Here is a 14,646-nt window from a genome sequence, read left to right as displayed (position 1 = left end):
TAAAACAGTTTACCATTCCTTTAACGTTCTTCTCTCTCCTTATTAGCGACCACTTTTATTCTGATAGACTTGTCTCTGTCTCCTCATGTCTCAGTCGAGCTCAGATTCAGAAAGCAGTACGCAGTCTAGTGTTGGCACTGTCCCCCAGCCTGCTGTAGGGTTTGCAGCTATGCGCAGTGCAGAAGCGCATCTCTCTGAGCAGCTGCAGAGAGTCAGTCGGCTTCCACTCGACTCCAGTGTTCCACTGCACACACCCCTGGATGACAGAAGAAGTCAGTTTGCCATCAAAGAAGGGGGTGGTAAAACTCAACACACACCTACTCTTCAGTCAGCAAGCCAATGTCTTCATACACACAACAGCCATGCTTCCCAGAATGACCTTGCAATCGGAAGCAACTCGTATTCAACCCTGAGGTCATCTGAGGAGTGGAAACCAATATCTCAAATGACAAGTAAAGCAACAAAGAATAAAGGGGGCATGGGGACAGTTGGAAAGGTAAAAGAATTGAGAGACGAAGATGAACATCCAGAAACTAAGGAAAATGGCCTGTTACCAACTACTGAAGCAGCTCACACTATCATCCAAGGAAAACAAGAGTTCACCCAAAGCTTGGAGTCAAGTTCAACCATTGGTCAAAAACCTCACTTGTTAAATAGCCATATCACACCTTTAGTGAAATCGCAACCCACCATCCAGAGACCTTACACACCTGCCAGTGATTCCTGCACTTTTCCTGAGCTGCAAAGTGGATCAAACCCACATCATTTAGACAATCTGAGAGACGTCCCACTCCCAGTCTCCAGCACCAGTGAAGTACAGCAAGCTTCAGTGTCCAGTGGGACAAGCTTAAATAAAGCAAGAAATACAGACCAGGGTCAGAGCACAGCAATGGTTCATGAACATTCACAGGTGACCTCAAGATACCCACCAGCTTTTACTCCTCCTAGAAGACTTGATGGTCCAAGTAGACCTTTATTAGCTAATGCAGCTGGTAAGTGGTATGATTTTAAAATATGGTTTTATTATTCCTTTTAGATACTAAAACACATTTTTAGAGTATAACTAATCTTTGTATGCTTCCTGCAGCTGTTCCAACGTTATTGCCATATAAACCTCACGGCAGTTCAGAGCTCTTCTACATGCCAAAGACTGTCCCTGAGGTCTCCCCTAATCACTCTGATACCACAGTGGAGAGCTCCCATGCAGGTACAGAAAAAAGCCACAGCTGCATGACACATGAACACATTCTTTATAGAACTAAACGCTTTAGATCCCTATAATTAAAAGAGGTGACATAAAGGCAAATTTAGAGTTTTTTTAAGTACTATGTTTTAAAATTTTGTTTAAAAAAAAAAAAAAAAAAAAGGAATAACGAATATTTACACATGAGCAGTGCTGTAACACGCGTCTGTGCACAAGGACACAGATAGAACAGGACACTATTGTGTGAAATGAAGTTGATTGCTGAGAGGTACAGTATGCTTAGTGTAACACTATAGGATAGTTATCTGCCACTGTTTTACTGTGCCTGAATGACATGATCTATGCTCTTAATGTACTTACTGTACATCCGGAAAGTATTCACAGCACTTCACTTTTTCCACTTTTTTTTTTTTTGTTATGTTATAGCCTCATTCCAAAATCATTATTCATATATATAACAATTTCTCATAACATCCATGTGAAAGAAGGTTGTTTGGACAAAATTATCTTTCCAAATGTATTAAAAATAAAAAACAATAAAAATCTTTTACATACGTATTCCAGAAAAACAACCATCTTTGCAGCACTCGACCAATCAGGCCTGTATGGTAGAGCGACCAGACGAAAGCCATTCCTCTGTGAAATGCATGTGACAGTTGCCCGGAGTTAGTCAAAAGGCACCTGAAGTATGACAGAGCTTTTTAAAGCACCTTTGAACCCCCCATCTTTTTGAGTATGATGCTACAAGATGCTACAAGGTTCTCCTCTCTTCACAGAGAAACGCTGAAGCTTTTTCAGAATGACCATCGGGTTCTTGGTCACCTCCCTGACCAAGAACAAGTCCCTTCCCCCCTAATCGCTCAGTTTGGCTGGGTGGCCCGCTCTAGAAAGAGTTCTAGTTCCAAACTTAATTCATTTACAGATAATTGAGGCCACTGTGTTCATTGAAGGACCAAGAACCCGAGGGTCATTCTGAAATGCTGCAAAAAAAATTCCTGTACCCTTCCCCAGATTTGTGCCTTAATACAATCCTGTCTCTGCGGTCTACAGACAATTCTTTGGACTTCATAGCTTGGTTTGTGCTCTGACATGCACTGTTAACTGTTGGACTTTATATAGACAGGTGTGTGCCTTTCCAAATCATGTCTGATCATTGGAAATAGGATTCACCTAAATACTTATGCACATGCGATTATTTTAATGAATTTATTTATTTTTACAATTTGCAAAGATTTCAAACAAACATTTTAACATTATCATAATAGAATATTGTTTGTAGAATTTTAGGGGGAAATTATTAATTTAATATTTTATTTAAAATATAATATTTAATTTTAATTAGTATCCTGTGTGGTAAGAGAAAGCTATTTGCTAAGTTTGTTTGGAATCGGCACCAAAAAAATATCTATATATATATATATATATATATATATATATATATATATATATATATATATATTAAATCAGGATTTTATGCATCATGATAATATTGTATGAGGTGGTCCCTGATTACTTCTATTCATATAATACACCATTAACAAACAAATAATTTGGTAGAAATTCAACACTACAGTATTAAATCCATAGCACATAGCACTAATATGGGGAAGAAATGCGACAAGGTTGTTTGTGTCATCTTGTCTTTTATTTTTCCTCTGTCTCTAGCGCTCATTGTTACACAGGCCTAAGCACCTCCCCCTTACACAGCTGCATTATTTATACTATCCTTTGTCTGAGAGAAAGATAACCCCTGTAATTCTGAGCTTCATCACATGCAAAAAAGAAGCTTTATTTCGTGGCTAACTACTTAATTCAACTATGCTACTTTATTACTGACTCTAGGATCTGATGACGCTGTGCCCCCTCAATTTACCCCAGAGGTTTTGGGATCTAGAGAGCTTGTGGATAACAACGTAACACCAAAACATAAGGAGGGCATTTACAGCAAGAGGACCAAAATGAAAATAGGTGAGTTTTGGCACACATGTAGCGTAACTTAAGACATTGTGCACTAGCATTAACACAGAAATAAAAGGATTCTTCTTTTATGTCTTGTTCCTTTAACAGAATCCACTTTGTCTGGAAAAGGCTTTCATGACCAAAGAGGCAATACTATTCCTCCCTATTACCCTCCTGCTTTTAGGAAATCTGTTGTTGTCCCTGAGAATGAACAAATGTCTGAGCAAATTGAAGTGAGAGAATCATTTATCCCTCTGCGCATGGAGGCTGACTACAGCACTACTGAACTACATCCTAACAACAGGGTACAAAAGCATAATATGGGTACAGAAACTCAGAGGATGGATCAGGACATGAAGGGACAAGATCTTGGTGCAGAGATTGTCAGCTCTCTGGATCAGTTGTGGCGTCGCTTCAATGAGCGATGCAGCCTTCCGGAGACTCAATCCTCTAATGACGTAGAACTGTCACTGCTGGAGAGACTGGAACGCCTGTCCCGCCTTTTACACAGCTCCTCGCCACAACAGACACCTGAAGAGGCACACAGTAGTGAGGAGAAGGGCAAGAGTGGGAGGAGGGAACAGGAGCCAAGGAGAACACAAGGAAAAGACACAACCAGAAAGAGAAAAGAGAAAAAGATTGAAAATGAAGTGAAAGGTGTTCCAAAAACTGCATGGGAACAGGAGTCCTTAAGTATCAACCGGGCTTTAGTGGAGAAGAAGCAGCAAGAAAATGACTGTTGTTGTCCCGCAGAGAGGGACGGGTCTGCTACTGTTTCTGTGAACACAAGCAGCAGCCAGTCTACTATCGACACACAGCGGTTGATCAGAGCTTTTGGACCGCATCGAGTTAGCAGTGGGAAAGACAGTGTAGCTCTAAATCAGACTCGACATCCCAATGATGGCTTGATGAAACTTTATAGCACTATTAAAAAGCAGAAGAGAGGACATAATAAAGGTGGCTCTGAAAATCACCTTGTTTCTGTTTCCACAGAAACAAGCAACATTGATGACTCCTTGGTAAGTTTCAATGACGGAAATATTAATGTAAAAAAAGATTTTTTAAATTATGTATCCTTCCATGTCTTTTTTTTATGGTTTGTTTTTTTAAACTACTGGTTTTAATTGCATCAGGATTTTTTTATAAATTACTGTAAAGAAACACTGTACTGCCTTGATGTTGGATTTAGACATTTCCATCATCAGTAATCATTTTTTGTAATCAACTTTTCCCTCAGGCCTCAGACACTTTATCGTCCTCAAGTCCTTATAACCTACCCTTCAAAAGAGGCAATGGACGTACAACTAATTCTAAAAGGGCAAAGGTCAAACTTGTCAGCAGAAGCATACAAACAGGTTAGTCCTCCTAGGAATGGTTTCAAAAAAGTGAAAAACGAAGTGTAAGTAATGTGTGCAGAAAATGCTTGGAGACATTATTACCAATATTTGTACTGTACGTAGCTTAATAGCACACCTGCATGAATAAGTACAGTACTAAAGTATTTTTTCCCTTGTGATGCTGGCAGACATCTCCAAGGACGAGGTCTTTGTTCTCTTTAAAATGATATACTAATATAAGTATAATATATACTAATATATGCCACTAATATAAGAATGTTTGGTCATTCTGGTCTAGTTATGTTAAAGATCAAGTTTGTTTTTACTTTTGCAAAATTTTCTGCTTTGGGATGTAGAATGCATTTACACGAGTTTAAAGTAAGTTATAAATGTTAGAAATTCAAGGAAGCACCAGTTCAATGAATATAGATGAAGGGATAAAGTCAATGGATACAATATCTGCCTCCTACAGTGTTACTTTCTACATACTGTAAGAGCTTTTCTGCAATTTTATTAAAAGGAAACAGTCCAAAAATAAATAATAAAGCTCTCTCTCTCTCTCTCTCTCTCACTCATACAACTTTAATTGCAGGTACAGTGATGTATGGTTGTTGGGAGTTTGGTAGTGATGTTTGCTTGTGCCTGCATTTAATTATACTTTGCAGTGCAAATACAATGTTCTGTTTGATTATTATTATTGTGGTATATTGTCATTCAAAATAAAGTGTTGCTTCCAGTGTACAGTTTAAATTTTTCATTTTCTTTTATTTGAGAGAAGCCATCAAGAGCTAAGATTGAATAACAAATGACGTACCAACCTTATTCATCAGGTGATTTGGAGATTGTGGTCAATGGCACTCGCCGAAACACGCGGGATGTTGGCACTACCTTTCCTTCTCCAGGTAGTGCCAGAACCACTAAGGCATCTTCAGCAGCCTGCAGTGAGGTGAAATCTCAACCAGCGCTAAAGAGACAGGCACTCACTAAACAAACCCGCTATCCAAGTGGTAAGTTTGCAAAGTAGGAGCAATTTGAAGGGAATCCTCCTCTGACATGAGCCCTAACTGTTCTTTTCCCTTTTGTAAGGTTTGTCATGGTTTGTTTCTGCTGATGAACTGAAATGGGATGCGCGTAAGGAGAATAAGCCGCAAACAGATGCAGGGCGGTCTGAAGGCCAGGCCTGGTATGAGCCCTACACCAGGACGCAGCCATGGAGAGAGCCGCTCAGAGAACGACACATTCAAGTGGAAAGAGAGAAGCACCCTGAGCAAAAAACACATTCAGAGAATGACTGTGACAGCAAACCCTCTGCACTGGTCCGCATGTCTCTGCAGGTGTGTTGGCTTATAAGAGAATTTAGCTGTGATGAAGATATTTTGCAATATAGCTTTTTCACTTTGTATTTTTAAAACCGTTTTTAACATTATAAATTTAATTAAGTTCTATTGCTGTGTTGTTTAAAGTAGTCTTTTTGTTACCGTGAATATTGCAGGAGGCGCTAGAGTTGCATCGACCAGAGTTTGTCTCTCGTTCTCGGGAGCGGATGAAAAGGATGTGCCTGTTGACGGAGGAAAGAAGGATGCAAGCTGTCTTTAGGAAAGAAAGAGAGGAGCTTTTTAATCGTGCTGCAGTCATGCCCCAGCCAAAAGCAGGTTGGTTTAATCTTTTTTTGTCCAAACAGCAAGACATGAAATGACATTCTATTGTTTTAGAAATAATTTATCCTTATTCCTCTACTTTCTTCCAGCGCCAGCTCCTCCACCTCTTCCCTCCAAGCGTGTTATTCCCATAAGTGAAATGATTCAGAGGTCCAAGCGGTAAGCTCTTAGTAAAATACTTTGCTTAAATACTAAATTAGTAATTGAAGTTTTGTTTCTGCGTCAGTGCTGTCAGTGAAGTACACACTAAGAGAATAGGCGGAACAGAAAGATTCAGCAGGTAGAATTGTGTGTGGGATTGAGCTAGCCGGATAGAGAAATGATTATCATGGTTTGGCTGTGGTTAACCAGGTCCACTCAATTGTGAAATAAAGTGATGGATATTTAGTATACCATTTACAAAGGAAATTTTCAGACAACCTCAAAACATAAGCTCTTTGTGTTTAATTTATTAGAATTTATGCTCAACTCCCAGAGGTTCAGAAAAGGAAAGAGGAAGAACGGAGGAAAGCTGAGTACAACTCTTACCGCCTAAATGCTCAGCTATTTAACAAGGTAAACAAATATTTACCTGCACAAATTGTTTTTCTTTTCAGTACAATTCCAGGTTGTACACACATTTACCTAATGTTCTATTAAGCTTAATACGATTCTCCTCTTACAGAAAATTACCAACCGTGTGCTGGGAAGAAGAGTGCCTTGGCAGTAGTTTGAAGAAATATCAACCCAAACTGTCTGTTCTACGTGTAGTGTCTGTGTTGTTTTTGGTGTAATCACTTGTGATGTAGGTAACTAAATTATTTATTTTGTATAAATTTAATTTTCTTAATATTTTAATAATGTTTTACATATATATTAAATGAACTTTTAGTGGTACATAGTACCATGTTTTTTAAAAAAGGTTTTATCAGTGTTTTCTTTTAAATAAAGAAGACTTTCTCATCTATGGAGTCTATGAAAATTTTTTCCCATGTAGACTGTCTATTAACTAGTAAAGGTTTGTTTATTACCAAATATGGCAGTGTTTGTACAGTATATAGTACATTTATAAACTTCCCACTGATGCCCAAACCCCAGCCACTGGATGAAGTGCCGGTCAGAAACAGCTGACAAAAACTAAATAATATAAAAAGGTTGCGCCGGGGGGGCTATCTGGTGTAAAACCTGTGTCAAGTTTTTGGTGGATGTGATGGTCCACTGTAGGGGCCCCCCTTGATGGGAACAGCCGAAAGACAAACAACATTTATGAACTGTGTTCATTCTTCAAGGGGCCGTGAAGTACGCTCTCAGTGAGACATGAGAGCGCTTCTATTCTGTTCTGAGAGTGCGAGTGAGAAAATGAAATGTAGAGGCATGTGAAATTGGCTTGCTTCTGCTCATCAGACCCAATATTCATATCGGCTTGCTCAGTGGTTAAGGCACTGGACTACGATTCGGAAGATCCCGGGTTCAAACCCCACAACCACCAAGTTGCCACTGTTGGGCCCTTGAGCAAGGCCCTTAACCCTTACCTGCTCAGATGTGTAATAAGATAAAAATGTAAGTCGCTCTGGATAAGAGCGTCTGCCAAATGCCTAAATGTAAATGTAAATGTATTATGAAGTTGATATTGTTTGATGTTGAGACTTTGGGTGCAAGAAGGTCTTAAAAGGAATGCCCTAGTTTGCTGCACACAACATTTGTGGGAAAAAATTATGAAACACAAAGCTGTTAAGTATCAGCTATGTACGATTTGTGAAATTTAACTTATAATTGTGATGCATTTACACTGTAACTGTCTAGTAGGTATAGCAATAGGGTTTCTCACTGGAACTAAAGAGACCAAACATTTTTCAATGTCCCTGTGTGCAAATCAAGGTCTAGAAAAACATTGTTTGACCAGGTTAGAGTTGAAGAACTCAAGTGTCCAGTGCACAAAGCCTTGACATCAATTGCACAAAACACCTTTAAGATGAACTGCAACACAGAATGTGCGCAAGGCGCTCTCTTCCTGATAATATTGCTAAAACCAGTGGTTCCAAACTAAAACCTTCCCAGCAAATTTAAGGCTTAAAATTAATATTTAAAATATAGGTTAAAATATATTGCTATGTTTCACGTCATTTCTACATGTTGGAGCACAAGCAGAATAAAATAAAACTATAACTATAAACCATTAGCAATATATCATAAAAACAGTAAACCAGGATTCCTAAGAGTCGATGAGTAGTGCTATCTAATGTGTAGTTTACTCATGTGACTATTTTATTTCAGTAATGACAAAGTTTGTAACAAGTGCTTAGCCCGGGGACTGTAATGTATAGTTTTAAATAGTTTATAATCACAGAAAAAAAAAAATAACAAAAAAAGAAATTAAAAAATGAAGGTGTATTATTGTAGCATGTCTACAAATAAATCAGCAGAATAAAAAAGAGTAATAAACTTTTAAAGTACTGTTACTTTAGTGAAATTTTACTGAAGTACAAGTAAAGTTACCCATATAAAAATCTACTCAAGTAAAAGTAAAAAGTAGCTAATTAAAAATGTACTCAGAGTAAAAGTTACCGAGTTACTTTTTTAACAGCAGGGGTGAGATGAGGGATTCTAGTGTAGTTCAAAAAAGACAAGCCGATATGAATATCAAACTAGTTGTTTTTAATTAAAAGAACACCTTTGCATAATAAAGCTCTTGTGCTTGAAATAAAAGTGGTCACTTAAATATGGCCAGGGGTTGGCTTCATAGGAATTTAAAGGCATTTTGCTTTCAGCTGGGTCTGCATTACTGGCAACTGTTTGGTCCATCTCCATCGTTCTTGAGAATTAAGTGCGAGTAAATGTAATTCGTTACTTTCCACCTCTGTACATCACCATTATAATTAGTTATTACTTTGAATAATTTTTTTTAACACATACTTTAATATAATAAGTACAACCGACTGTGACCATACCTGTTATCTCCCTCTTCTCTTCTCCTCTTTCCACCTTTGGTTTTAATGATTATTGGCAGGGCTGTGGTTTGACTGAAGACACAAGGTTAAAAGGTTGAATTCTGCAGGTGGTCCGAGCCGTGCTAATATTCAGTTGGACAAAACAGTTAGGCTTAGTAGGTTAAATCTGGTGTATACATAATTTATGTTACAAGTGATGTTGCAAATACATATTAAATTGATATTTAATGCAGTGAACACAAAGAGGTTAGACTAAATATCCTTAGAATGCAAGCATCCAATACAATTTGAGGAACTAGGCTGTTTTATAAAATACTAATAGATATTATCAATCTATATCATCTTATCATAACCTTGTACTATAGTATACAGTAGTCTTCCCAGTGTTGCTCAATTGATTTAAAGGTTTGTTGTACAAGACCCTGGCACCAAAAGTATATATAATTCCTAGCATTGTCACTAGTCTTTAGACAGTTTGTGTTCTTAGAGCAGTGTGTTTCCTCAGTGCAAATATAGTTATCTATTAATAACTCATACACACATTACACACAGCTAACAGCTGTGAAGCAGAAGGTAGACCCTTGCCACAACACGCTACTCAGAAAGGACTGTTCTATGGACTTTTTAAAGGTAAATAAATTATAGTAGATATCTACCAGTGTAGGTTATATGTGGAGATAATATACTGTTTGTTTATAATTATGTTGTAATTGTAGTAGCAGTTATTTTGTTGTATTTGCAGTAGTTTGGTGCTAGTCCTTAGATGATCATCATAGTCTTTTTTTGTGTTGTAGAATGGGAGAATTCCGGCAGTTTGATCAAGACTTCTACCAGTCTGAATATTACATAGATGATCAGGCCCAAGAAGCCCATGGCTATGACCCTGCATACACCAGTCCACAGTACCAAGATATGTAAGACTATTGCTGGTATTGATTATTCTGAAAATTCATGGCTATGAGAACTCAGAATTCTCTTTTTGCAGAAATTCAGGTTTTGTAAACTGTGACGTTGTTTTCAACTTTTTTACTTTGCCATTGCCAGAGATTGTGCGTCTCCGACATCAGATGTCTATGCCTCATCAACACATCCACCCTACAGTGGGCAGATATTTGAACCTGCAGCTTCAACTGTGGCTCCTGAACATACTGACTCCTTTGAGGACGAACCTCCACTGTTAGAGGGTAATCCACATAGACGTTTGAATGTAATATCTTGATATAACTCCAGTGGAGGAAGCTGAGATTGGACTGAAATTTACTGTGCATGTGTCTTATTAGAATTGGGCATTAACTTTGATCACATCTGGCAGAAGACATTGACTGTGTTGAACCCGATGAAGCCAGCGGACGGCAGCATCATGAATGAGACCGATTTAACTGGTCCTGTTATATTCTGCATCACTTTGGGAGCCACTCTTTTGATGGTATAAATGATTCGTTATACATTTCATATAATTTGATCACTAATAAAACTTGACTGAGGGATGGTTACATCATTATGAATTTGACTTTCCATTATAATTATTGCTGCATATATCTATGCTTGGTTTGGTATGTATTTTGTTTTCAGGCAGGTAAGGTGCACTTTGGCTATGTGTATGGAATCAGTGCACTGGGCTGCGCGGGAATGTACATTCTGCTGAATTTAATGAGCATATCCACAATATCCTATGGATGTGTGGCTAGTGTATTAGGATACTGCCTGCTGCCCATGGTGGCTCTCTCTGCCTTTGCTGTTTTTTATTCCTTACAGTGAGTATCTACAACCACAATTATATTTCCACATATTAATTTCCAATATCCACATATAAATGTAAGTGCACATACTGTTCGCAATAATATGTATATCAAAATAATATTTGCTGAATTCAAAGGGATGCTTTCTCCCTATACGGCCTGTAGTTCTGTATTTTCAACATTTTAATGCAACCGTTAGAATGAGTAAGTTTGTTTTATGAAAAAGCTTGATTAGAGCGTAACAAAGATAATTTGTGTGTTTGTTCAGAGGAGTTATTGGCATACTGCTGGCCTTGTTTGTGATTGGCTGGTGCAGCCTGTCAGCATCTAAGATCTTTACTACTACACTGGATATGGGTGGACAACAGCTGCTGGTGGCGTACCCATGCACTCTGCTATATGGAGTCTTTGCCCTCCTCACCATCTTTTGATTGTCCTAATTTAAAGCTTTCATAAACCCAGTTTAAGATGGCAAGAGAACTAAATTACTTGTCCTAATGTTTTAGTTTGAAGGAATGATAATACATGTACATTATTCATCATACTCCACTCCTGAAATAATCACTAACCTGAAATGCAGTTAAAAAAGAAAGATGTTGTGTATATGGCAGGTGTTAATTTATCCAATGTCCTGAGGCTTTGACTGTACGAATAATAATGATAAGCAACACATTATATAAAATCATCTTGATCAACATAATTGTATGATTAAAACTTGTTATAGAACATTGTTTTCTAACATTCTTTTCTAAGACACTAATATGTTCATATAGATTATTACTGTAAATTATTATTCAATAATAATATAGCAATAATATAGCATGAAAATATAGCATTTTCAAAAATGTTTTTTTTTTGCTTTCAAATTAATACTGTAATTTGCATGCCTTGTGTACAATCTTTCCCATCTTGAAATGCTACAATACTGTATATTTTTTCCTTCCCCAGAGTATGTGATCTTTAACTGTACTTTAACCATCCTTTAGGGTCAGTTGGACCTTTGTTGGGACTATTCAAGTAGCTCCTAATCCAAAATGGAGATTATCTCCATACAGGACATACATACTGCTCTCTCTCTCTCTCTCTCTCTGCCTGTCTGTCTGTCTATAATGAATAATTGAGGTGCAAATGAGCTGTATGACCTTCTGATCTTGTACATAATTTAACTTGTACATGGGGAGGAGGCGCAGAAGGTGTGTCACCTTGCACAGTTCCTTAAGGATGTGTAGTAAACAAACTTTTGTACTTACAAATGAAATAAGTACAATAAAAATCAAATATTAACAGTACTGTTTTGTTTATCTGGTTTTAATGAAACTCATTTTAAATCTACAGTGTCAAAAATGTTATCCTTTTTCTATAAAAATTACAGAAGGAAAATAATTTTTAACAAGATTCGAAGTATAACAAAATCATGATGTTCATAGTTACAAGACACATTTTAGAATTCTTTAGCATAAAAACATTAATAAAAAATAAGAAAACACAAAGTAAATTTTTATATAAAGGGCATTGTTGGCTTTATTTAAAATAACATTGAGTGGAAAATTAAAAGAAGGGATCATAATCATGTTACTGGTAATGGCTGTTTACCTCTTTAATGTTACTGGAGAAATTTCTGTTAGAGATGGAACATTCCTTACTGCTGGTTAATTTTAACTGTAAGGAACATTTAAGGAAGCTCACCTTGTATATTCGCTCACCCTGTAAGCTTGACACTTTTGTATGTAAAAGTAAATATGTATTTTATTCACTGCAAAAGACTTACTGCTTAAGTAAAATGTGCAATGTGTGATTATGTGCTGTATACATCAGAGCAGGTCGTAATGCGTGGTTAACTGTGTGTCCCGCAGAAGCATAAATAAACTCCAATTAGACCAGAATGCAGCAAAAATACTCCTAGAACCAAAAATTCTGAACATACTACCCCACCTCAAAATATCCATATGGCCTAAAAATATCCAAAGAAACCTTCTGTAAATTTCTCACTTTCTTTAAAAAAATATCACAATATGCACAACCACACATAGACACTTCAGCTTCCACATAAAAAGTTCCCTAAACTAGTGTTATTGGAAAGTGTCTAAATCAGTCCAATCCTGGTTCATGTTTAAAACAGATTACCGAGGCTCCTCATACAATCCCCTGGCCAGATGTGATGCTATGTTCTGCTCTGCACTACTTTAAACTCCTGCAGGCAGCTTCTTCACAGACATGGTCTCTCTTGCCTGTTAAGAGGAGAAAAACAATATAGACATAATGCAGGATGCATCTAAATGAAGTTAGCCTTCCAGTGAATGTATAGGCGCTCAATGACTTATATAATCTAAATCTTCTTTTGGAAATAATTACTTGTTAGACTAGCAAAAAATCCAGGAGAAATTGAAACATCTACATATTTTGCCCAAGGTCAAAATATTAGCTTTCCAAACATGGCCACAATATTTGTTAAAAGGTAAATACATTCAACTAGGTTCACTCACTTACACACTCACTCATCGCCTGTCCTGCTTTATCCTGTATACACTGTCAAGTGGGCCTGGAGCCTATCCCAGGAGACAGGGCATGAGTCGGGGTATCTATCTATCGCTGGACACACACATTCACGCACTATGAGCAGTTTGGGAACGCCAATTAGCCTAATTTGCAGGTCTTTGAATTGTGGGAGGAAACCAGAGAACCCGGGGGAAAACATGCAAACTCCATGCACACAGACCTGAGGTGGGAATCAAACCTGGACCCTAAAGGTGACTGTGCTAACCACTAAGCCACTGTGCTGCCAACTAGGTTCACATATTATTCTTTATAAATTAACATGGAGAAACTGAAAAGAAAACTGCACCATTTTTGTGATGTTTCAGTCTATGCTGACTCACTGACTGACTGAACTAATGAATAGTTTTTTTTCTTTGTCAGGATAACATCCAACATCCTTAGGTTGCACTGTCTACACTGTATCCTCTGTGCCTAAAAATATTACTTCTATCCGTTTCCTCACCTTTAGACCTTTTGTCATTTTTAGTTACCATCTGATAACATACTGATGAAAATAAGACTTATGATGCAGCATTGGCGATCGGTTGGCAATTAGGTGTGCGCCTCCTTGTGTGCTAAGTTCCTTGGGATGGGCTCCAGGCCATGCGCGCCCCTACACAGGATAGGCGGTATAGACGGACGGATTGATGAATGATGCCTCACATGCAGCGTGGTTCAAATGCGCCATGTGCGTAACTACGCGCAGGGTTTGAGCCTATACTCCGAAACGCCGACCAACTTACCCCGTAGAGTTTGGAGAGATTATTGAAGAGCACTTGGCCTGCGCTCACTTTGTCCCTGACGCCACGGATCGTGCCGTTCTTGCTGAAGATGTTCACGCGTTTGCGGCTGAACAGCTGCTCGTGCGCCGCGCTCGCGTACACCAGCAGGTCGTCCGGCTCACTGCCGCGGTCCCCCGGGTGCTGCTCCACCGCCAGCCCGATCAGATGCCCGTTCGCCTCGCTGATGGCGGGAGAGGCGGCGCGCTCAGTCTCCGAGCCGGCGGCTGTGTCTGAATCCGCCGAGTCCTCGGTGCTTTCCTCGCCTTCCCTAAACACTTCCCGCAGCACCCTGCCGCTGCGCGCGGACGCCACGCGGAACCGCACGCGCCGCTCCGCTCCGCTCTCCTGCACGCGCCTCAGCGTCTCCATCGCTCAGATCTCCCTACATTACACACCTGTCTGTCTGTCTGGTTATCCAAACACAAGACGCTTTCCTATTAATAGCCAAATAAATAGCAAGAGACTATGTGGGTGTCAAATTGACGAGTTAATATTAAATGAAGCT

At 38.6% G+C, this 14,646-nt stretch overlaps 3 protein-coding genes across 3 annotated transcripts in view; 2 read left to right on the top strand and 1 right to left on the bottom strand.

Annotated features, from left to right (window-relative positions):
* Positions 1-7,094, top strand: part of alms1 (ALMS1 centrosome and basal body associated protein) — a 13,184-nt gene extending 6,090 nt beyond the window's left edge. The window contains exons 5-15 of the mRNA XM_053502392.1: positions 95-992; positions 1,088-1,207; positions 3,047-3,172; positions 3,272-4,182; positions 4,401-4,518; positions 5,331-5,507; positions 5,587-5,834; positions 5,993-6,152; positions 6,248-6,317; positions 6,614-6,713; positions 6,823-7,094. Of these exons, the coding sequence (XP_053358367.1) occupies positions 95-992; positions 1,088-1,207; positions 3,047-3,172; positions 3,272-4,182; positions 4,401-4,518; positions 5,331-5,507; positions 5,587-5,834; positions 5,993-6,152; positions 6,248-6,317; positions 6,614-6,713; positions 6,823-6,867 (2,973 nt within the window). The 3' untranslated portion in view covers positions 6,868-7,094. The remainder of the gene's footprint in view (positions 1-94; positions 993-1,087; positions 1,208-3,046; positions 3,173-3,271; positions 4,183-4,400; positions 4,519-5,330; positions 5,508-5,586; positions 5,835-5,992; positions 6,153-6,247; positions 6,318-6,613; positions 6,714-6,822) is intronic.
* Positions 7,095-9,632: 2,538 nt separating this feature from the next.
* zgc:123321 (Protein YIPF5-like) lies at positions 9,633-12,061 on the top strand. Its single transcript, XM_053502664.1, has 6 exons — positions 9,633-9,715; positions 9,880-9,999; positions 10,130-10,269; positions 10,366-10,511; positions 10,658-10,839; positions 11,093-12,061. The coding sequence occupies exons 2-6, from the start codon at positions 9,881-9,883 to the stop codon at positions 11,253-11,255; spliced, it is 750 nt and encodes a 249-aa protein (XP_053358639.1). The 5' UTR covers positions 9,633-9,715; position 9,880; the 3' UTR covers positions 11,256-12,061.
* A 166-nt stretch (positions 12,062-12,227) lies between these two features.
* On the bottom strand, positions 12,228-14,545 carry grxcr1b (glutaredoxin and cysteine rich domain containing 1 b). The gene is made up of 2 exons (XM_053502752.1): positions 14,103-14,545; positions 12,228-13,052 (listed from the first exon to the last, which is right to left on the bottom strand). The coding sequence occupies exons 1-2, from the start codon at positions 14,508-14,510 to the stop codon at positions 13,008-13,010; spliced, it is 453 nt and encodes a 150-aa protein (XP_053358727.1). The 5' UTR covers positions 14,511-14,545; the 3' UTR covers positions 12,228-13,007.
* Positions 14,546-14,646: the final 101 nt, after the last annotated feature.

The sequence above is a fragment of the Clarias gariepinus genome, chromosome 8 (assembly GCF_024256425.1).
Source record: "Clarias gariepinus isolate MV-2021 ecotype Netherlands chromosome 8, CGAR_prim_01v2, whole genome shotgun sequence".
NCBI lineage: Eukaryota > Metazoa > Chordata > Actinopteri > Siluriformes > Clariidae > Clarias > Clarias gariepinus.
Note: the sequence above shows the minus strand (reverse complement) of the source record. Positions and strands in the feature narration are given on the sequence as shown.

Excerpts from the sequence above, each read along its gene's own strand:
- grxcr1b (XM_053502752.1), bottom strand. The coding sequence starts at position 14,510 with ATGGAGACGCTGAGGCGCGTGCAGGAGAGCGGAGCGGAGCGGCGCGTG. Across the intron at positions 13,053-14,102 it reads ATCTCTCCAAACTCTACGGG|GCAAGAGAGACCATGTCTGT; the intron begins GTAAGTTGGTCG and ends TCCTCTTAACAG.
- zgc:123321 (XM_053502664.1), top strand. The coding sequence starts at position 9,881 with ATGGGAGAATTCCGGCAGTTTGATCAAGACTTCTACCAGTCTGAATAT. Across the intron at positions 10,270-10,365 it reads CGAACCTCCACTGTTAGAGG|AATTGGGCATTAACTTTGAT; the intron begins GTAATCCACATA and ends GTGTCTTATTAG. Across the intron at positions 10,840-11,092 it reads GCTGTTTTTTATTCCTTACA|AGGAGTTATTGGCATACTGC; the intron begins GTGAGTATCTAC and ends GTGTTTGTTCAG.